This window comes from Miniopterus natalensis, chromosome 19 (genome assembly GCF_054644295.1).
Source record: "Miniopterus natalensis isolate mMinNat1 chromosome 19, mMinNat1.hap1, whole genome shotgun sequence".
NCBI lineage: Eukaryota > Metazoa > Chordata > Mammalia > Chiroptera > Miniopteridae > Miniopterus > Miniopterus natalensis.
In genome coordinates this window covers 33,128,756-33,152,702 of record NC_142099.1, presented here as the reverse complement: position 1 = coordinate 33,152,702, position 23,947 = coordinate 33,128,756, and the positions used below count along the sequence as shown (strand labels likewise).

The 23,947-nt window shown below is 40.9% G+C and overlaps 1 protein-coding gene across 1 annotated transcript in view; it reads right to left on the bottom strand.

Annotated features, from left to right (window-relative positions):
- The window catches only part of LOC107539023 (T-lymphocyte surface antigen Ly-9), a 75,715-nt gene that overhangs the window by 5,057 nt on the left and 46,711 nt on the right, over positions 1 to 23,947 (bottom strand). The window contains exons 6-7 of the mRNA XM_087828202.1: positions 15,497 to 15,630; positions 2,963 to 3,286 (exon numbers count right to left, since the gene is read on the bottom strand). Of these exons, the coding sequence (XP_087684328.1) occupies positions 2,963 to 3,286; positions 15,497 to 15,630 (458 nt within the window). The remainder of the gene's footprint in view (positions 1 to 2,962; positions 3,287 to 15,496; positions 15,631 to 23,947) is intronic.

The following is a 23,947-nucleotide window of genomic DNA, read 5'->3' as shown; positions in this document are numbered from 1 at the left end:
TGAAATGTCATCAAGACAGAAAGGGACATGTTGAAAACCAAAAAAGTAGGGAAGAAAAAAGAGAAGAAACTGAGAGAGCAAGCAAGTTATTCTGGGCAGCAAAGAAGTGCAATATATTCAGGCATTTTAGAACACATTTACTGCAGAAATTTCTGACAACAGAGACCAGAAAATATTGGCTAGTGAGATGTCAATAGCTAGGAATCAATGGGGACATGGGGACAGTACAGAAAAGGTCACTGACCTATACTTGGCCTAAGGTGACCCAGTAAACAACAGAATGACTCCAACTGTCTGATTAGAAGAGACAAAGTAATGCTTTAAGTTTAGTTAACTGAATAGGGCTGGTGGAACCTATTTTGCCAGAATGGAGCTTTTATGTAACAGCAAGTGTTGAATTTGGAGTTAAGACCTACATTAGAATTATTATTTTGTTATTTAATGGCTATATGACCATGGCTACATTGTTAATTGCTTCAAGCCTCTGTAAAACTGGGCATGAATACCTGCTTCTTAGGTGAATTATGATGATTAAATAAGACAGTGCCCAGCAGAGCAATGGTAAATATTTGGCATGAATGTCACATCTCCCTCAGCCTTTGTTCATGGCTGACCTCAAAAAAATGCCTTATTACCTTTTTCCACTTGATGAATATGTATCTGCCTACTTGACATTTCTACTTGGATATAACATGTATTTCAAACAACATGTTCAAAGGAACTCCTGTTTTTCTCTCCAAAACCTGCTCCATCTGCAGCCTTCCCCACTTTAGTCAATAATGACTTCACCCAACAGCCAAGAATATCAGAATTCAGCCACTTCTCACTACTTCCCCTGATACCATCCTGGTCCAAGCCAGCACCATCTCTTGCTTGGACTGTTGCAGTGGCCTCCTTGTTGGTCCAGTGGTTTCCATCTTTGTCCCTTACAACCTATTTGCAACAGAGCAGCCAAGTAAGTCAAATCGTATTACTTCTTTGTAAAGCTCTCCAGTGGTTCTAAATCTCACTGAGATGTAGAAGCCAAAGTTCATATGCTGGCTCTCAGAGCCTTACATGAGTGATGTGGCCCTCAATTTTCTTACTGACCCTCATTTCCTATTACTCTCTCCCCCTCTGCTCCTTGATGTTCCTTGAACATGCCAGGCACAAGAGAGTGCATGTACTGGTGTTCTTTGTCCAGATACCTTCATGGCTTACTTCCTCACCTCCAACAGGTCTTGACTCAGATGTCATCTTCCCAGTGAGGCTTAGCATGAGCACCCTAATTAAAATTGCTCCCTGCTCCCTGTGGGCACTTCTGATGCTCCTATGCTGTTCTAATCTCTCTTTTCTCCACAACACTCATGGCTTTCTTACGTACTCTGCCATTTGTTTATACATTTCATATATTGTTTATTATCTCCTCTCATTCCCAACCCAGAATGTCAGCTCCATGAAGGCAGGGATCTTGGTCTGTTTTGCTCACTGATATATTTCAGGTGCCTAAAACAGTTTCTCGTCCATCGTCCATAGTCAACAAATATTGCTGACTCAATGAATAAACTTAACATGGCTTCAACATCTTTCTTAACAATGAACTCTAGGCAGTTAATCCCAATTAATCGATCTTGGTCTGTAAGACAAAATCCTTGCCATTCCTAGCCTGGTACATGAAGTAATTGGTCAATGTTTTACAAAACCTATATAGTTCATACCTTGAAATTCCTTTGTGCTATTGTAAAACATATTGGTGTGGCTCTTTGTGTACGTGCCTTTGAAGGAGAGTTACTTTAAAAGACCCTGAGAAGGGATGGACATTGAGCCTCAGGAGTGTGGTTATTGCAGAAGTCATGTTGGTCTTCTGAATGGTGGAAGAAGTACGTTGTCTCTACAAGCGCGATGGAGTGTGACATGGGGTCTGCTCTCAGACTTTCCACTGGATATGTCTCTTCTCTCCAGGGCCCTAGTACTGCCTTGAGGATCATTGATAACCCAGAGTGATCCTGCGTGTAGTGGGCTGAATGATGACCGCCCCCCCCAAATATTCTAATTCCCAGAATCTTATTTGAAAAAAAGGTCTTTGCAGATGTAACCAAATTAGATAAGATGATCCTGGGTTATCTATCTGGATGGGCCCTAAATCCAATAAGTGTCCTTATGAGAGAAAAGCAGAGAGATATTTGAGACAGAGAGGAGAAAGCACAGGGAAGAGGTAATGTGACCATGGTTCTCCCAGGAAGATAAGCATTCCTGTCATTCATGGCATCACTGATTGCTAGAAGGATTTTTTTTTTTTTTTTTTTTTCTGACATTGATTCATAAACTGTGTTGTTATAGTTTCCATAATTTTATGTTGAGGACATGAGCTGCTTGGGGAAATTATTGTTTTGTTAATTAAACAACCTTGATAGAAAATACATTTCTCTTTTTCAGCCCATCTTTATAGGACATTTTCTACATAGACTATTGTTCTGTACATTGAACACTGGGTCAGATGAGCCTTTGTGTAAATGCAGGCATCATAGCACCTAGTTATATGGGAAGCTCTCCAACTTGCTATTTCTGTGATTGTAGGGGGTTGATCTAACTGACATTGTGCCTCAGGGGTAAAAATGGTACCTACCTCATGGAGCTTTTGTGAGGATTACATGACAAATACATGTAATGACATGGCAACAAAATCATAGATATTTCACTTTCATTAATCCCTCTACATTTGTAGTTGAAAGGGACCATTTTATGGTGTGAGGGGGAGTGAGGTGATTTTGGGCTGGCAGTCACATGACGTAGGTTCTAGTCTCAGTTCTGTCAACTAACTGGCTGTGTGTTGCTATTGAGTTGCTCTACCGCTGGACCTCAGTCTGGCTCCAAATGCCATATTCTTTACCACTAGGCTATAGCGCATATTTGCAGTCACATAGAATTGAAATATGTAATATTTCTTAGTATGTACATAATTAAACCCCAAACTTTGACTCACTGAAGATCTCCAGATTGTAATTGGAAATATTTTTGGAGTTGCTTGTAGTTATCTGGGCACGGTAAGGTCCGCTGTCTGCTATTGTCAGGTTGCTGATCTGCAAGGAGTAGAACTGGGTGACTTTCAGTCGATCTTTCCGTTTTGGATCAGTCACCTGGATTTGTGCTTTATTTGCCGGTATGAAAATGATAGATGTTCCATCATGAAGCCAAGTGATAGCTTGGATCTCCTCTTCTGCAGGAAGCTCCAGGGGAAGAGTTACTGACTCCCCCAGCACCCCTTTTACCAGCAATGAGTTTTCTCTGGTTTGTGAAACTGTGTTCCCTGTAAACACAGAAAGGAAACTGATATAACTTCCCCTGCACTCTTTCCTTGCAACTCTGCCAATCTGTTAGAGCTCTCTACTGAAGCCCGGAGATATGATGAAGAGGGAAAAGGTTAGGAAAAACTTTAAATGGACTATCAGAAAGGCTCCACCCCAACAAAATGTCTGGCACTCTTGGTTAATGGGCTGTTGGCCCCGATGATCCTGGCCGAGTATACTCTCCCATACTGGCTGGTTACCCTGGGCCATTCATGCTCTCTGACCCCAGCCTCTGAATTCTTTCTCCAAGCATGAGGTGGAGGGGTACAGGGAACTACATCAACTCCCTGCTGTATATTCCAAAACCACAAGTGTTTGCTGATAATGTATAATAAAGCTCAGCATTTACTGATTTTTCTATGTGTCCAACAGAGTGGGCTTGTGAGATTTAGAGGACTAATAATTTACAGTTCTTTTTATACATTACTTCATTTGAGGCTGACAATTCCTGTGAGGTAGGTAGGATGGATGTTATTATCTCTACTTATAGATAAAGGAACTGAGGCACAGAGTAGTTAACTAGTAATTTCCCCAGGGTTACAGAATGAGTCAGGATTCACACTCAACTACTTTGACCCCAACTACTTTGTGCTCTTCTCAGGATACGAGAAGTTATCTTTTCTCCTCTCAAAAAGATTATAGTCTAGTAAAAGAGATACACAATAAAGTAATAAATATCATTTCAAAGGAACATATAATGGCCATATTTTCATGAGCTTATCTCAGAACCATTAATGTTTGAGCAAAAAAGGTGAAACAGTCACAAAGATTCTTAAAGATGCTTCCAGAGCATTCTTTGCCGAATACTTAGCACTTATTACACCCTTTTGTAGCCCTCTGTTTACTTGTTCGTCTAATCAATCATGCTTTAATAGTCTTTGCATGTCAGCACTGTGCCTGACACAAAGTAGTATCTGTTTGAGTGAATCAATAAAAAAATAACTATCACCGTGACCTCAGCCTTCTTGAGATCTCTTAATTCTCAGGAGAGGATCTGAGAAAGGGAAGAAATGTCTCTTGGAATCCTGACATTCAGCTTCTGGGTAAGCTCATTCTTTCTTAAATTGTCATGTGGATGTCAGGCACATGAACATTGCCATAATCAGTCCCACCCCCACCACATCTTTCCCACCAGCACTTTAACATTCTGTTATTAGTCATCTCCATCTTTCTTCCCCCTTGCAACCACATGAGTAAACATGACAAGCAAAACCTTGAGAGAAAGAAAAAAATCCAGGTGCAAACAGAATACAATGGTGTGATTCCATTTATTTGGAGTTATAAAACAGGCAAAACAAATTTATGCCGTTAGAAGTCCAGATAGCAGTTACCTTTGAGGAGAAAGGAGGGATGGCAAATAGGAGGGAGCATAAAGGGAGAACTCGGGGATGCTAATAATGTTCTATTTCTTGACCTGTGTCTGTATACACAGATGTATTCATTTTAGACATTGAGCTGACACTTAGGATTTGCACAGTTTTCTCTCTGTATGTTAAATTTTAGTAAAATATATTAAAACAACAACAAAAACCAAACCAAACCAATATAATTATCATGACCTATACGGACCGAAATGCTTCTCTTTTCTACCTAATATCCCACAACCGTTCCCTGTGTTCACTTTGCTCAAACTATGTAGGCTTGGCTACTCCTTGAGATGGCTGGAGCTGGTACACTTGCAATTCTTTCTACATGGAATGTGCTTCTCCCAGGTGTCCATGTGTCCCACTCTTTTTTTTTTTTTTTTTTTTTAGTTGTTTGTTTGTTTGTTTTCTTTATCTTTATTGTTGAGAGTATTACAGGTGTCCCATTCCCTCCCCCAACTGACCCCCTCCACTTCTCTCCCACCCCCTCCCCAGGCCTTCACCCCATTATTGACTGTGTCCATGGGTTATGCATATATACATATGACTTCTTTGGTTAGTCTCTTCCCACCCTCCACCCCCCTTCCCTCTTTCCTCTGAAATATGATCGACTGTTGTGTGCGTCAGTGTCTCTGGATCTATTTAGTTCGTCAGATTCTTTTGTTCATTAGCTTCTTGTTAAAGAAGACCCTTCAACATTTCCTGTAGTGCTGGTCTGGTGGTGATGAATTCCTTTAGCTCTTTCTTATCTGTGAAGCTCTTTATTTGACCTTCTATTCTAAATGATAACTTTGCTGGTGAGGGCAATCTTGGTTGTAGTTCCATGTTTTTCATCACTTTGCATATTTCTTGCCACTCCCTTCTGGCCTGCAAGGTTTCTGTTGAGAAATCAGCTGACAGTTGTATGGGGGCTCCCTTGTAGGTAACTAATTGCTTTTCTCTTGCTGCTTTTAAGATTCTCTCTTTGTCTTTAACCTTTGGCATTTTAATTATGATGTGTCTTGGTGTGGGCCTCTTTGGGTTCCTCTTGTTTGGGACCCTCTGTGCTTCCTAGACTTGTAAGTCGATTTCTTTCCCCAGGCAGGGGAAGTTTTCTGTCATTATTTTTTCAAATAGGTTTTCAATTTCTTGCTCTCTTTCTTCCCCTTCTGGCACCCCAATAATATAAATGTTGGGCCTCTTGAAGTTGTCCCAGAGGCTCCTTACACTATCTTCATATTTGTGGATTCTTTTTTCTTTTTGCTCTTCTGGTTGGGTGTTTTTTGTTTCCTCATGTTTCAAATTGCTGATTTGATTCTCAGCGTCCTCTACTCTACTGTTGATTCCCTGTAAATTATTCTTCATTTCAGTTCATATAGCCTTCATTTCAAATTGGTACTTTATTATGTTATCGATTTTCTCAGTTATTTCCCTAATAGTCAGCTTAAACATCCTTATAAACAAAATTCTGAACTCTGTATCTGTTATCTTGCTTGGATCTATTTCATTTAGTTCCTGTTCTAGAGATTTCTTCTGTTCTTTCCTTTGTGACATGTTTCTTTGCCTCCGCATTTTGGCTGCTTCCTGGTGTTTGTTTCTATGTATTAGGTAGAGCTGCTGTGTCTCCTGGAATTTGTAGAGTGGCTTTGTGTAGTAGGTGTCCTGTAGGGCCCAGTGGCTCAGCCTCCCCAGTCACCTGAGCTGGGCCTTCTAGGTGCTCCCCTGTGTGGGCTGTGTGCACTGTCCTGCTGTAGTTGAGCCTTGGCTGCTGTTGGTGTCACTGGGAGGAATTGACCTCCCGGCCAATCAGCTGCAACTACAGCCAAAGAGCTGCTGTGCTGGAGACACCCCTATGGAGCAGGATTTACTTCAGTGGAGCTTCGGTTCACCAAGTGCACCCCTTGAATGTATTACTTGTGGATGTGGTAGGGTTGTAATCCAGCATGGTCGAGTCTGACCACCAGGTGCACTGTCTCTGGGGCCTCCTGGGAGATGCAAAGTCAGCCTCTGCCAGTGCCTTGCTCAGGGCCACCCAGCATGAGCTACATAGCAAACCGTAGTTGGCTGCTACTTGTGCTGGGCTTGGAGGTGTCCAGGAGAGGCCAAGGTATGAACCAATGAAGGCTGCCACTAGTGCCAGGCCTGAGGCCACTTATCAAGCCATATGGGGCATGCTGCTGCTTGTTTGAGAGATTTTAGGAAAATCCTAAGCATGAGGCTGGAGAGGCCACTTGCATAGAAAAGCCCCTGGAAATGGCCTGGATGAGCTGCAGGTGGGGAGTGGCGGGGCCACTGGGAATCATGGGGCGGGGCCAGAGGTGTGAGTCAGGTGCTGGCGATTCAAATATGGCATCTGCCTGCCAGCTGTGTGTGGGGAGGACTCGCCAAAGGAGCAATGTCCTCTGCCAGCCCTTTGGCTTGGGAGGAAGGTGCCCCTCAACCTCTTGCCCCGATTCTAAGCAGGTTAGTTCCTCCCCAAGTGTCCCAGGTCCTTTCAAGCTGCTGCCTGGCGCTGGCCTCAGAGGGAGTGTGTCTGAGAGAGTCTGGGCCCTTTGAGAGGAGAGCCTGGGGCTCCCGCAGCCTCCGTGAACCTCAGCCACAGTCCCCGCTGGTTTCACAGCCCGGAGTTCTGGGGACTTCTCTTCGTGGCCCTGGAGCCCTGGGCTGGGGGCCTGATGTGGGGCTGGGATCCCTTCCTCCTCCCTCCTCTGGGAAACCTCCCCCTCGGAGATGTCCTCCTGGGTTTAACCCGCGGCACCGGTGTGTGCCTGCGGCCGATTCTCCAGAATTGAGCCCTAATCCGCCTGCATCTCTGCCCCTCCTACCAGTCTCGATGCTCCTTCAGTTCCCTGGTTGTGGGGCTTCTGTTCAGTCAGATTTCAGGAGGTTCTGAGTGATGGTGGTTCTGTATTTTAGCTGTAATTCTGATGTGGTTGCCGGAGGCGGCAGGTGCAGCTGTTACCTACGCTGCCAGCTTGTTTCTCCTCTGTCTCACTCTTTTGTCTCCATAGATCTTTAAGGCAAATATTCCCTCTCCGAGAGGCCTTCTGAAGCCACTCTTTCATCACCAGCCTTTACCCCATACACTTAGCTACCTTTGAATTTTTTTCCCCTCTATAATACTTACTATCTAGCATGCTTTATAGTTTGTATATTTGGTTTTTGAAATTCTTTTTTCCTTCCACTAGAAAGTAAGCTCCATAAAAGCAAGAATTTTTGTTTATCTTGTCCATTGTTGTGAACACTTGTAAACAGTGCTTGGCACACAGTAGGTATGCATGTGTACTTGTTGAGTAAATGGACACATCTTCATTCCTTCTTTTGAAGTTTCTCTGTCTAGGATATTAAGGACCAATACCTCTTTGTAAGGAGTCCGACATACACTGTGGCCCAAGGACTCCTCAGGAACTGTTCCTCCCTCACCTAACAAATTCCTTTAAGGTTCCTTTGTTTTTATAGATTGCAATTATTTGTTTATTTAACAAGTCATTCATTCTAGTATTTTACTCAGTTCTATGCCAATTTAGTGAGTAAAGCCTTAAAAATTATGGAATTCAGACCATATTTCTTAGATTCCTTTATGTACCAGTTTCTGGGCTGAAGACTGGGAACACAAACATGAGTAAGACATACTGGCCCTCTGGCTCAGCATGTGGTAGAGGAGCCTGACTGGTAGACAGCAGTTATGGTGCAGGGAGTTAGGCCTTGGCCTGGGACAGAGCTTCCCTCCACATTGCCCTCAAACCACGGATTGTACCCTGCACATTCACTATTCTTTCTCTTTCTTATAAATTATGAGATTGTTAGCCACTTTTCTATTCCACAATCTTGAGGGTAGGAATTATGTTTGTTATTTCTGTTTTCTTAGCACTTAGCACATTTTCTAGCTCCATAAATATTGACCTGATAGAGGTATGTGCTCCATCAGAGCACACATGGTGAGAATGATGTCAGGGAGAGTTGGGGGTTGTCAGGAAACACTTCACAGAGGAGATAACATTATAGCAGGGTTTTGAACAAAAACAAGAGGTTCTCCACTGCTTGATTATTTGTGATTCTTCCAAGAACACCCTGTTCCTTCTTTGTTCTCTTGTTTTCTTTGCCTGAAACACTCTTCTTCACCTTTTCCAAGAGGTGAGCTCCTATTGATCCTTCAAGGATGAGCTCAAATATCTGCTTCCCTCTGCTTGTATTTGTGAGAGGTCTGCATTGGTACAGGGGGAGGAGATAGGAGCTTGTGGTGGGAGAGTAAGAGAAGAGGAGGGGGAGAAGAAGATGATAGAATAGTTCTCTGCACGTCTAAGAGGAAAAAAGATTTGAGCCACTATGTTTAGGGAATGTAAAGGTCAGAAATTACTTTAAATGCTCAAAAGCTCCTCTGTGAGACTTTGGACACAAGGATAGCTGCTTTGGGGTGGGGCACAGGTGATGTGGTGTGGCCCAGAGGGCACAAGGAGGCCCTTTGCTCTGCCTGAAATCAGCGCTGATGCTTTGGGAATGTCCTGGGCCAGGGTCCTTGTCATGGATATTAATATTCTAGGAGTAGGCAGGACAGTGATGTTTACTCTAAGTGGCTCTGCTGGCAGCAGGTATGACGGACTGGAACCAAAAGAGATTAAGAATTGGAAGGATGCTTCATGACTGCAACTGGAGGCTGCTTAGGTGGCCCATGGGAAGCAGTCTTTTGGGGACCCTAATAAGTCACCGAGGGACCACTTGGAGCATGGAGGTGGTGTAGAGGTCCTGCCCATTTTCTGATGAGGATGTCAAGTCAGAAGACGTTTGGGGTATGTTTGTTAACATGTTTTATTCATTGAATGATGTGCTTCTGGGAACATGAATAATGTTCATGTTCTTTATGGTCCCAGAACCTGACTCAGTGGATGCTAAGCAGACACAGATTAGTATGTGACGTGTCTTAAATGGTTACTGAATAATTTTTTGAAAGGTATGAAGAAACATGGAGTATTTTTTAGAATTGGGAACGTTTAAAGAAAACAGTGTTTTAGAAGGGAGAGGAGAAAGGTAGGACTGCAACTGGAGGCTGCTGAGTTGATTTTCAAAAAGAGAGAAAAGTCAGAGAAACTTTCGGATTTCTAATCTAGGGGACTGTCTTAGGCCTGTCTATAGGAAAGAGGGATATAGTAGACTGTTTCAGCTCAGCATGAAACAAGTCCAGAAGGAGGGTTAGGGCTGATTTTTCAAGAGATTTAATAGAAAAGGAAAGGGAAACATAGCACAAAATCTTGAAAATGACAAATGAAAATGAAAGTACAATATACCAAAACTTAAAGAATGCAATGAAACAGTGCTTAGAGAGAGATTTATGGCTGTACGTGTCTACATTAAAAAAGAAAGGCATCTCAAATCAGCAACCTAACTGTACCTAAAGGACCAAGTAAAAGAAGAACAAAATAAGCCCTTAGCCCAAAGCCCAAAAGAAAGGAAATACCAAAGACTAGAGCAGAAAAACCAAAATAGAGATTGAAAACCAATAGAGAAAATCAACAAAACCAAATTTAGTTCTTTTTAAAAGATTAACAAATTTGACATACATTTAACTAGATTAATTAGGAAAAAATAGAGAATACTAAAATTACTAAATAAGAAATGAAAGTGTGGACATTACTGCAGACCTTACAGAAACGAAAAGGGATTATAAAAAAATACTATGAAATAGACAAATTCCTAGAAACAAACAAATTACCAAGACTGACTTAAGAATAAATAGAAAATCAGAGAGGACCTGTAATAAGTAAAGAGATTGAATCAATAATCAAAGATTTACTGGCAAAGAAAAGCCCAGGACCAAATGGCTTCACTAGTGAATTTTACCAATTATTTAAGGAATAATTAACACCAAACCTTCTCAAACTCTTCCCAAAAATAGGAGAGGAGAAAACACTTTGTAATTCACCCTATGAGGTCATCATTACCAAAGCCAAAGACATCCTCCTTCCCCCCAAAAAAGAAAACCACCCACCAATATCCTTTATGAATATTGATATAAAAATCCTCAACAAAATACTAACAAAATTAATCCAGGAGCATTTAAAAAGGCTTGTACATCATGACCAAATGTAATTTATCCCAGGAATGCAAGAGTGGTTCAATATATGAAAATCAATCAATCAATGCAATATATCACATTAATAGAATTAAAGAAAAGAGACACATGATCATCTCAATCAATATACAAAAAGTACTTAACAAAATCCAAAACATTTTACACTTCAGAATCTAGGATTAGCAGGGAACTTCTTTACCTTGATAAAAGTCATTTTGAAAACCCACACCTAATATTCTACTTAAGGCTGAAAGGCTGAAAGCCTTCCACAAAAACCTGGAACAAGGCAACAGTGCCTGCTTTCACCACTTCTGTCCAACACTGTACTGGAAGTTCTAGCTAGAGCAATAAGGCAAGAAAAAGAAATAAAAGATATCTTAATCAAAAAGGAAGAAGTGATATTATTCTTATCTTATAGATAGAAAATCCTTAAGGATCCACACACAAAAAATCATCAGAGCTAATAAATGAATTTAGCAAAGTTGAAGAATAGAAGATCAATATACAAAAATCAGCTGTAGTCCTACACACAAGCAATGAACATATGAAAAGGAAATTAAAACAATTCCATTTATAGTAGCATCCAAAAAAAAAAATATCTAGGAATAATTTAACCAAGGAGAGTCAAGATTTTACACCCAAAACTGTAAAACATTTCTAAAAGAAATTAAAGAAAAAAAATAAATGTAAAGACATCTTATGTTTATGGATTAGAAGACTTAATATTAAGATAGCAATACTACTCAAAGCAATCTACAGATACAGTACAATCTCTAACAAAATTCCAATGACTTTTATTATTTTTTTTCAGAAATGGAGACGTCAGTTCTCAAATTCATATGGAATTTCAAGGGGTCTCAAATAGCCAAAGCAATACTAAAAAATAAAAATAAAATTGGAGAACTCACACTTTTCAACTTCAAAATTTACATAGCCATAGTAGTCAAAATAGTGTGATGCTGATTATAAAGAGAGGTATATAGATGTCTATATGGAATTGAATTAAGAGTCCATAAATAAACCCATAAGTTTACAGACAATTAATTTTTGACAACAGTGGCAAGATTATTCAATGGGGAAAGAAGTTGCTTCAACAAATGGTGCTGGGACAACTAGATTATTTACACGCAAAAGAATAAAGTTGGACCCCTAACTCACACCGATATAAAAAATAACTCAAAATGTTTCAAAGACCTAAATATGAGAGCTACAATTATAAAACTCTTAGAAGAAAACATAGGTTTAAATTTTCACGTCCTTGGATTTGGCAATAGGTTTTTATATATGACACCAAAAGCACGAGCAACAAAAGAAAAAATAGGTAAATTGGACTTCACCAAAATTAAAAACTTTTGTTCATCAAAGGACAGTCTCAAGAAAATGAAAAGACAATCTATAGAATGGGAGAAAATGCTTGTAAATCATATATCTAAAACGGTTTTAATATTTAAATTATTTAAAGAACTCTTATAACGTAACAACAAAAAGACAAAAAAATCCAATTAAACATAAGCAAAGGCCTTGCTTGAATAGACTTTTCTCCAAAGAAGGTATAAATTCAAATCTCCAATAAACCCATGCAAAGATGCTCAACATTATTAGTCATTAGAGAAACGCAAATCAAAAACACAATGAGATACCTTTCTATCCATGAAAATGGTAGTAATGATAATAATCAGAAAATAATTGTTGGTAAGGATATGGAGGAATTTAGAACACCTGTACATTGCTGGTGGAAATGTAAACTGGTATAGCCACTGTGGAAAACTATTTAGTGATTCCTCAAAAAATTAAGCATAATATGATCCAGTAATTCCACTTCTAGGTATATGCCCAGAAGAATTGAAAATAGGTACTCAAACAAATACTTGTACACAAATCTTCATAGCAGCACTATTCACATAAGTGAAAAAGTGGAAACAATACAAATGTCCATCAATAGATGAATGGATATATGAAATGCAGTAATACATACAACTGAATATTATTCAGTAATAAAAAAGAATGACTTACTGATAGGTGATACAACATGAACAGACCCCAAAAACATTGTACTAACTGAAAGAAGTCAGTTAGAAAACGTCACAGATTGTATGATTTCATTTATATGAAATATGCAGAACAGGTAAACCAATAGAAACAGAAAGCAGACTGGTATCTTGGGGGGTTCTGAGGGGAGGGGGAAACGTGGAGTGATTGAAATATTTTGGAGTGATGTAAGTGGTGGAGGCACAGCAATGTGAATTTACTAAATGTCACTCAGTTGTACACTTTAAAATTATTATTTTGTTTTTTGAATTCCACCTTAGTGAAAAACAAAGAAAAAAAGTCGGCATGTGGACAGACGCAACTGAAACTAGATGTGGATTGAAACGGAAAGGCATGGGAGGCTTGAGGTTACCGTGGCACAGGTGGCAGATCCTAGGAGGTGGGAAGCAGCAGCTGTCCTTGAGGATAATGACAGAATGTGAAACAGCCCTCCCTCTGCTGAGCGAGAATAAACACCAGAAAGCACGGCTGCTTGTTAAGCCGGTAACGCCGCTCAGGGGAACGAAAGGCAGTGCATTACAATCTCTTGGTAGAAGAGCCTGCACGCTTTTGACTCAAAACCTCAGAATCATTTGGCTAGCTCACATGTATTGGCTCTGCCTCCATGTCCAACCACTCTTCTTTCCTGGACAGCAGAATACCTGCTTGTATCTGCTTCTTGCAAACAAATTCAGAGAACTAGCTACCATTTTATATATATATATATGAAGACCTATATAAATATAGGCCTTCATTGGTTTCAGAGAGAGGAAGGGAGAGGGAGAGAGAAAAACATCTATGATGAGAGAGTCATTGATTGGCTGCCTCCTGCTCACCCCCAACTGCGGATCGAGCCCGCAACCTGGGCATGTGCCCTGACTGGGAATCGAACCACAATCTCCTGGACCCTAGGCTGATGCTCAACCACTGAGTCACATGGGCCCGGCAGCTAGTTCTCACCCCCCCCCCCCCCCCCCCCGTAGCCCCAATGTGATGTAAGTCCCATGAAATCTAGAACCTTGCTAATCAAAATGTGGTCATGAAGTAGCATTAGGGTTACCTGGAAGCTTGTTATAAATGCAGAATCTTAGCCTCCATCCCAGATCAGTATTATAGTAAGATTCCCTAGTATTTTGTATGCATCTTAACAAGCTCCCATCTAGAAAGAATAACGCAGAAACGAATGAGACTTTTTCCCCCAGGGCACAATGATGTCTGATTCCAATTACACTTATTAAGATTATTTCTCAACACTGTTTATCTTTCCAGATGAATTTTCTAAAAGAATCAGGTTATGCTGTTTGACTCATTTGAGAGAGTGTGGGCTGGTGTGAGTCATCTTCCTTTATGCTTGTTTTCGAGATTGATTTTATTAAATTCACTGTCCTCTCCATGCCTGCTCCCTCTCGCCCCAGCTTTTCCACCTTTGTTTATCCTGTCTGAAACTGCACTGCTCTCACCCTGCACCATCCGCTTTCCTTCTTATAACTTATCACTATAAAATATACCATTTCACTTATTTATCTTGTTTATATTCCTTCTCCCTTGCTAAAATGTTAACTCCATGAGGGCAGAAATTGTTACCTGCTTTGTATCTCCAGAAACTAGAACAGTGCCAGGCATCCAATGAATATTTATTGGATGACTTAATGAATTCACCTTTCCCTTCATTCCCACTGCCAGTTAATTCTCCATCCGTGGTGACTCTCGTCTGTCCATTTTTCTCTTGTGCTTCTGCCATGTTTGTTTAACTGTCATTGTTTCTCAGAACTATCACAAGGGCATGCCATCTGCTACCTAATGAAATTTGGCAAGTTATTTAAATTATCATAGTTCCTAAGTTCAGGCTCATAAGACTATCATGAGGCTTATGTACGTATACAATGCATGTACAGCACTTGGCCCAGTGCCTGGAGAACAGAATAGATACTCAGTGAATATTAGCTATTTCTGTCTCCTACCAGGAGCTAGTTCCAGAGTAGCTTCCCTGTCTTGTCTCCTGCCCCATATGTCCCTTAATCCTATATTTTGGCTCCAAAGGACCACTTCTGGTTACCCAAACATGACGTACAACTTTATGTTTTACATGTAATAAACAGTAAGAAACAAGAAGCAGGCAGGGTGGGCTAATTCCTTTCTCTCTGCCATATAAAGTACTGCAGGACCACCTTGCCCCTGATCTGTATCAAAGGAAGAGAGAGTTGGAGAACTCTCTCTCTCTCTCTTTAAAAAAAAAATTTTTTTATAGCAAACAGAAACAAAGATGACTAGCTCTAGTGTTTTTTTGTTGGGCCTAGAAATTTTGGCTAAACTGATTCATAGATTTTCAACATTTTAGATGAGAATAGTGAGGCACAAGAAGAAGAAGTAATGTACTTGATGTTACACAGCAAGACAGCAGCTGATTGGACAAAAGGATTTATTTTTCTAGTCTTAGGGCTTCTTATTCTACAACATGCTGGTGATAAACTCCAAAGAGTCTTGTCTTAGAAAAGCTCACTTCCCATGCCCCAAGAAACAATTCCCTTAGATGCAGACACAACTTTAGTTGGTAACTGAACCATTTAACATTCTAAATTGAGATGAGGTAGCAGCTTATCAAGTAGCACTGTGAGCCCCACCCAGATCCTCGGCAGAGAGACAGACACCCATATATAGGTGATTTAGAATGACCAAGCAGCACAAAACCAGGGAGTCACTCAGTGATTACATAGGTTTGTATAGGCACTTACCCAGGCCGAGGCAAGAGACAAGCATGAGGAACTGCAATAACCAGATCATGCTCTTAGCGTTGGAGACTGGTGTTGGAGATTTCACAAAGTTCATTCTGTGGTAATTCGAAAGTGCTTCTTGAAACTTCCCCTTCCTGTGAGAGATATAGTAATGTGGTAGACAGTTAGACATGAGCATAGCGAGAATGGTGGTCTAGGTACAGGTTACCGGGACAGATGCCCAGCAGATGACAACTGTAGAGTCGCCCCCAGGGTGACCTTTCCTCCCTAGAGATAACATCTAGGCCTCAGTTATGTTTCAGATTTAGACCCAGAAAAGCAGCAAAACCAGACTAGTAACACCTCCAGGACCTCAGGATCGGCTGCACTGATTAATGATCTCCCTAGTGCTGACCAGTCAATCAGTGGAGATCCTCACCCTGAAAGGACACACCTGGAAAGCTGCTGAATATTCTTTTGAGATCTTCCCCTGGAACCTGCCCTAAAATCTCCACCCTTAAATCTCTTAGGACAGGACCCAGTGCCCTCTCCCTCCCCAGAGCATGCTCAGACCTTTCACTTTTACTTCCACTTCCCCCGGCACATTACCATCAACTTCCTCCTCCCAAGCTCCAAGGGTCCTTCCTTTGCCTCTATAACTTGTTCCTCAGCCCATTTCTTCTATGAATTAGTTCTTCTATCTCTGTGATTTTTTGTTTGTTTGTTTGTTTATTTTTGTTTAAAATATGACAAATGTCCCTTTTTCTCCCCAATGACCCATTCCACCCTGTCCCACTCCCTTCCCCAGTCCCTCTCCACACCATTATCTGTGTCCTTGGGTTGTGCATATATGCATATAAATTCTTTGGTTTCTCTCTCCCCCTCCACCGACCTGCCCTGCTCCATCCCTCTGACATTCCTCAGTCTGATCCATGCTTCCATGTCATTGAATCTATTCTGTTCATCAGTATATTAAGTTTTTTAGATTTCACTTGTAAGTGAGATCATGTGATATTTGTCTTTCTCTGCCTGGCTTAGTTCGCTTAGCATAATATTTTTCAGGTCCATCCATACTGTCCCAAAGGGTACGAGATCCTTTTTTAAAGCTGTGTAGTATTCCCCAGTGTAAATGTCCCACATCTTTTTTATCCACTCATCTGCTGATGGGCACTTGGACTGTTTCCAGATCTTAGCTATTGTAAATTGCGCTGCTGTGAACATAGGGGTGCATATATTCTTTTGGATTAGTGTTTCAGGATTCTTAGGATATATTCCTAGAAGTGGGATCACTGGGTCAAAAGGCAGCTCCGTTTTTAATTTTTTGAGGAAACTCCATACTGTTTTCCACAGTGGCTGCTCCAGTCTGCATTTCCACCAGCAGTGTACTAGGGCTCCTCTTTCTCCACATCCTCGCAGCACATGTCATTTGTTGATTTGTTGGTGGTAGCCATTCTGACAGGTGTGAAGTAAGACCTCATTGTGGTTTTATTTATTTATTGGTTTATTTATTTATTTGTTTATTTTCATTTTCTCCAGGGGTATATGCTATTTATTTATTATTAAAAAAAATTTATCTTTATTGTTGAAAGCACTACAGGTGTCCCATTTTTCCCCCCAATTGACCCCCTCCACCTTGCTCCCACCCCCCCCAGATCTTCCCCCCCCGTCATTGTCCATGTCTGTGGGTTATGCACATATGCATATAACTTCTTTGGTCAATCTCCTCCCATCCACCCCCTTTCCCTCTTCCTTCTGAAATATGATCGTCTGTTGCATGCGCGAATGTCTCTGGATCCACTTAGTATGTGAGATTCTTCTGTTCATTAGCTTCTTCTTAAAGAGGACCTTTCAACAATTCATGTAGTACTGGTCTGGTGGAGATGAACTCCTTTAGCTTTTCCTTGTCTGAGAAGCTCTTTATCTGACCTTCAATTCTAAATGATAGTTTTGCTGGGTAGAGTAATCTTGGTTGTAGGCTCTTGTTTTTCATCACTTTGAATATTTCTTGCCACTCCCTTCTGGCCTGCAAGGCTTCTGTTGAGAAATCAGCTGACAGTCGTATGGGTGCTCCCTTGTAGGTAACTAACTTCTTTTCTCTTGCTGCTTTTAAGATTCTCTTTGTCTTTAACCTTTGGCATTTTAATTGTGATCTGTCTTGCTGTGAGCCTCTCTGAGTTCCTCTTGTTTGGGACCCTCTGTACTTTCTGGACTTGTAAGTCTATTTCTTTCCCCAGGCAGGGGAAGTTTTCTGTCATTATTTTTTCAAATAGGTTTTCAATTTCTTGGTCTCTTTCTTCCCCTTCTGGCACCCCAATAATACGAATGTTGGGCTGCTTGAAGTTGTCCCAGAGGCTCCTTACATTATCTTTATATTTCTGGATTCTTTTTTCTTTTTCTTTTCTTTTTTTTTTTTTTTTAAAATATATATCTTTATTGATTTCAGAGAGAGGAAAGGAGAGGGAGAGAGAGAGATAGAAACATCAATGATGAGAGAGTCATTGATCGAGCCCACAACCCGGGCATGTGCCCCGACCGGGAATCGAACCCCGATTGCCTGGATCCTAGGTCGACGCTCAACCGCTGAGCCACGCCTGGCTGGGCTGGATTCTTTTTTCTTTTTGCTCTTCTGGTTGGGTGTTTTTTGTTTCCTCATGTTCCAAATTGCTGATTTCATTCTCAGCGCCCTCTACTCTACTGTTGATTCCCTGTAAATTATTCTTCATTTCAGTTCGTGTAGCCCTCATTTCTGATAGGTATTTTATTAGGTCATCAGTGGTCTCACTTGTTTTCATAATAGTCTTACTAATATCCTTGAGAATCCTTATAATCAAAATTCTGAACTCTGTATCTGTTAGCTTGCTTGGTTCTATTTCATTTAGTTCCTTTTCTGGAGATTTCTTCTGTTCTTTCCTTTGTGACATGTTTCTTTGCCTCCACATTTTGGCTGCATCCAGGTGTTTGTTTCTATGTATTAGGTAGAGCTGCTATGTCTTCTGGAATTTATAGAGTTGCTTTGTGTAGTAGGTGTTCTGTAGGGTCCAGTGGCTCAGCCTCTTCAGTCACCTGAGCTGGGCCTTCTAGGTGCTCCCCTGTGTGGGCTATGTGCACTGTACTGTTGTAGTTGAGCCTTGGTTACTATTGGCATCACTGGGAGGAATTGACCCCCAGGCCAGTCAGCTGTGAGGACCAGCTGCAACTACAGCCAAAGAGCTGCTGTGCTGGAGACACCCCTATGGAGCAGGATTTACTTCAGTGGATCTTTGGTGTTCACCAAGTGTGCTCTTTGAGTGTGTCACTTGTGGATGTGGTAGGGTTGTAATCCAGCATGGTTGAGTGTGGCCACCAGGTGCACTGTCTCTGGGGCCTTCCGGGAGTTTCGAAGTCAGCCTGTGCCAGTGCCTTGCCCAGGGCCACCCAGCATGAGCTACATAGCAAACCGTAGTTGGCTGCTACTTGTGCTGGGCTTAGAGGTGTCCAGAGAAGTCAAGCTATGAACCAAGGCAGGCAGCCACTACTGCTGGGCCTGGGACCCCTTATCAAACCATATGGGGCACAATGCTGCTTGTTTTAGAGACTTTAGGAAAGTCCTAAGCATAAGGCTGGAGAGGCCACTTGCATACAAAAGCCACTGGAAATGGCTTGGATGAGCTTGCAGGCCAGGGAGGGGCAGGGCCTCTGGGAATCACCAAGGCAGGGCAGGCAATTCAAATATGGCGCCTGCCTGCTGGCTGTGTGGGGGGAGGGCTCTCCAAAGGAGCAATGGCGTCCGCCAGCTCCTCTGCCTGGGAGAAAGCAACCCCTCCACCTCTCCCCCCAATTTCAGGCAGGTTAGTTCCTCCCCAAGTGTCCTAGGTTCCTTTCAAACTGACGCCTGGCACTGGGCTCAGAGGGAGCCCTTCTGAGTGAGTCCCTGTGCAGGCCCTTTAAGAGGAGCTGCCTGAAACTCCCACAGCCTCTTCAACCCTCAGCAACAGTCCCCGCTGGTTTCGTAGCCCGAAGTTGTGGGAACGCCTCTTCCCGGCCCTGGAGCCCTGGGCTGGGGGCCTGATGTGGGGCTGCGCCCCTCACTCCTCTGGGAAACCTCCACTGCCGAGATGTCCCTTCCGGGTTTAACCCGAGGCATCGGGGATGTCTCCGGGTTTCAGCCCTGACCCTCCCGCGTCCCTGCCCCTCTTACCGGTCTCGTTGCTCCTTCAGTTCCCTGGTTGTAGGGCTTTTGTTCAGCTATCTTTCAGGAGGTTCTAAGTGATGGTTTTTCTGTATTTTAGTTGTAATTTTGATGTGGTTGTGGGAGGTGGCAGGTACAGCTGCTATGTACGCTGCCAGCTTGTTTTGCTCCGCCTCATTGTGGTTTTAGTTTGCATCTCTCTCATGATTATCGATGTTGAGCATTTTCTCATGTGTCTCTTGGCCATCTGTATGCCCTCTTTGAAGAAGTGTCTATTCAGGTCCTTTGCCCATTTTTTAATTTGGTTGTTTGTCTTCTTGCTGAATAGTATGTTCTCTGTACACTTTGGAAATTAGCCCCTTATCAGATACATCCTTGTCAAATATGTTTTCCCAGACCGTGGGATTTCTTTGTATTTTGAGGCTGTTTTCTTTTGTTGTGCAGAAGCTTTTTAGTATGATGTAGTCCCATATGTTTATTTTTTCTTTTGTTTCTCTTGCCCTTGGAAATGTATCAGTGAAAATTCCACTTCATGGAATGTCTGTGACTTTACTGCCTATGTTTTCTTCCAGGATTTTTATGGTTTCTTGACTTACATTTAAGTCTTTTATCCACTTTAAGTTTATTTTTGTGTATGGAGTAAGTTGGAGTCTAGTTTCATTTTTTTTGCATGTACCTGTCCAATATTCCAAGCACCACTTATTGAAGAGACTGTCTTTCCTCCATTGTATGCTCTTGCCTCCTTTGTCAAATATTAATTGACCATTATGGCATGGTTCTATTTCTGGGTTCTCTGTTCTGCTCCATTGATCTATATGCCTGTTGTTGTACCAGTACCAGGCTGTTTTGATTACAATGGCTTTGTAGTACAGTTTGATGTCCGGTAATGTGATCTCTCCCACTCTGTTCTTTTCTCATGATGGCTGCAGCTATTTGGGGTCTTTTTGGGTTCCATATAAATTTTAAAAATGTTTGTTCTAGATCTGTGAAATATGCTGTTGGTATTTTAATAGGAATTGCATTGAATTTATAAATTGCTTTGGGTAGTATGGACATTTTAATGATATGAATTCTTCCAATCCATGAACATGGTATATTCTTCCACTTGTTTATATCTTCCTCTATTTCTTTTTTCAGTGTCCTGTAGTTTTCTGAGTATAGGTCTTTTACATCCTTGGTTAAGTTTATTCCTAGATATCTTAATTTTTTAGTTGCAATGGTAAATGGTATTTTTTTTTTTTTTAGTTTCTCTCTCTGAAAGTTTATTGTTCGTGTATAAGAATGCCATTGATTTCCGGATGTTGATTTTGTATCCAGCTACCTTGCCAAATTCGTTTATCAAATCTAGTAGGACTTTGATGGAGTCATTAGGATTTTCTATGTACAATATCATGTCATCTGCAAATAATGATATATACTTCCTTTTTTCCAATTTGGACACTTTTTATATTTTCTTCCTGTATGATGGCTGTGGCAAGGACTTCCAGTACTATGTTGAATAAGAGTGGTGAAAGCGGAATCCTTGTCTTATTCCTGTTTTTAAGGGAAATGGTTTTAGTTTTTGACTGTTGAGTATGATGTTGGCTATAGGTTTGTCATATATGGCCTTTATTATGTTGAGGTATGTTCCCTCTATTCCCACTTTGCTGTGAATTTTTATCGGAAAAGGGGGCTGGATTTTGCTGAATGCTTTGTCTGCATCTATTGGTATGATCATATAATTTTTGTCGTTCATTTTGTTTATGTGATGCATCACATTTATTGATTTGTGTATGTTATGCCAGCCTTGCATCCCCAGAATAAATCCCACTTGGTCGTGGTGTATGATCTTTTATTATTTATTTATTTATTTATTTATTTATTTATTTATTTATTTTATTTTATTTTTTATTATTATTTTTTAAAATATATCTTTATTGATTTCAGAGAGAGGAAAGGAGAGGGGGAGAGAGAGATAGAAACATCAGTGATGAGAGAGTCATTGATCAAGCCTGAAACCGGGCATGTGCCCTGACCAGGAATCGAACCCTGATAACCTGGATCCTAGGTCGACGCTCAACCACTGAGCCACGCCCAGCCAGGCAAGTGTCTTGCTGGATCTGGTTTGCTAGTATTTTAGTGAGGATTTTAGCATCAATGTTCATCAGGGATATTGGCCTGTAATTTTTTTCTTTGTAGTGTCTTTATCTGGTTTGGGAATTAGGATGATGCTGGCGTCATAAAAAGAGTTTGGGAATTTTCCCTCCTCTTGAATTTTCTGGAATAGTTTGAATAGAATAGGTGTTAATTCTTCTTTGAATGTTTGGTAAAACTCACCTGTAAATCCATCTGGTTCAGGAATGTTGTTTGCTGGGAGTTTTTTGATTACTCCTTCAATTTCATTAGTTGTTATCCGCCTACTCAGGTTCTCTGCCTCTTCTTGATTCAGCTTTAGAAGATTCTATGCTTCTAGGAATTTGTCCAATTCACCCATGCTGTCCAGTTTGTTGGCAAATAGTTGCTCATAGTATTTTCTTATAATCCTTTGTATTTCTGTTGGGGTGGTTGTTATATCGCCTCTTTTATTTCTGATTTTATTTATTTGGGTCCTCTCTCTTTGTTTCTCAGTGAGTCTGGCTGGGGGTGCATCAATCTTATTTATCCTTTCAAAGAACCAGCTCTTGTTTCATTGATTTTTTTTGGTAGTGTTTTTTTCTTAGACTCTACGTCATTAATTTCTGCTCTGATCTTTATTATTTTCTTCCTTCTACTTCCTCGGGGCTTTTCTTGCTGTTCTCTTTCTAGTTCTTTTAGTTGTTGTGTTAGATGGTTCATTAGAGCTTTTTCTTATTTCTTGAGATAGTTCTGTAATGCTATGGATTTTCCTCTCAGGACTGCTTTCGATGTGTCCCACAGATTTTGGGTTGTTGTCTGTACATTTTTTCCCATGAGGTGTTTGATTTCTTCCTTGATTCACTGGTAATCCATTCTTTGTTTAATAGCCTGCTATTTAGCCTCCATGTGTTTGAATATTTTTGAGTTTTTTTTATAGAGGTTGATTTCTGGTTTCATGGCATTGTGATCTGAGAAGATGCTTGATATGATACCAGTCTTCTTGAATTTGTAGAGGCTTGCCTTGTGCCCTAACATGTGGTCTATTTTTGAGAATGTTCCATGTGCACTTGAGAAAAATGTGTATTCTGCTGCTTTGGGGTGAAATGTTGTGTCAATTAAATCCATTAGATCTAGTGAATCATTTAAGGTCTGTGTTTCCCTGTTGATTTTTTGTTTTGATGATCTGTCCAATGCTGACAGTAGGGTGTTAAAGTCCCCCACTAGGATTGTGCTGCTGTCAATCTCCCCCTTAAAGTCCCCCAAGAAATTTCTTATATATTTAGGTGCTCCTATATTGGGTGCATAAATGTTTATAAGAGTTATTTTTGTGTGTGTTGGATTGATCCCTTTAGTATTATGTAGTGACCATCTTTGTCTCTTGGTATGGTCTTTATTTTGAAGTCTATTTTGTCAGAAATAAGTACTGCTACTCCAGCTTTTTTCCCCTTTCCATTTGCATGGACTATTTTTTCCATCCCTTCACTTTTAGCCTGATGAATCTTTTGCTCTCCTTTGGGTCTCTTGTAGACAGCATATATTTGGGTCCTGTTTTCTTATCCATTCATCTACACTATGTCTTTTGATTGGACCATTTATTCCATTTACATTTAAGGTTACTATTGATATCAACTTATTTAATGCCATTTTCCCCCTTAATGCTGATGTACCTTTTCCTCACTATTCTTTTTCTTAGAGCAGTCCTTTTAACATTTCTTGCAATACTGGTTTGGTGGTACTGAACTCCTCTAGCCTTTTTTTTTTTTTTTTTTTTGGTCTGAGAAGCTCTTTATTTCACCTTCAATTTTAAATGCTAGCCTTGCTGAATAAAGCAATCTTGGTTGCATGTTCTTGCTTTTCATTACTTTGAGAACTCCATGCCACTCCCTTCTGGCCTGAAGAGTTTCTGTTGAGAGATCCGATGTCAGCCTTATGGGGGTTCCCTTGTAGGTCACTGGTTGCCTCTCTCTCGCAGCCCTTAATATTCTCTCTTTGTCCTTGACATTTGCCATTTTAATTATGATGTGTCTTGGAGTGGGTCTCTTTGGGTCCTTCTTGTTTGGAACCCTCTGTGCTTCCTGAACTTGTGTGGCTTTCTCCCTTGCCAGTGTGGGGAAGTTTTCTGTCATTATTTCCTACACCAAGTTTTCTGTCCCTTGCTCTCTTTCCTCCCCCTCAGCACTCCTATAATGCAAATGTTATTTTGCTTCATG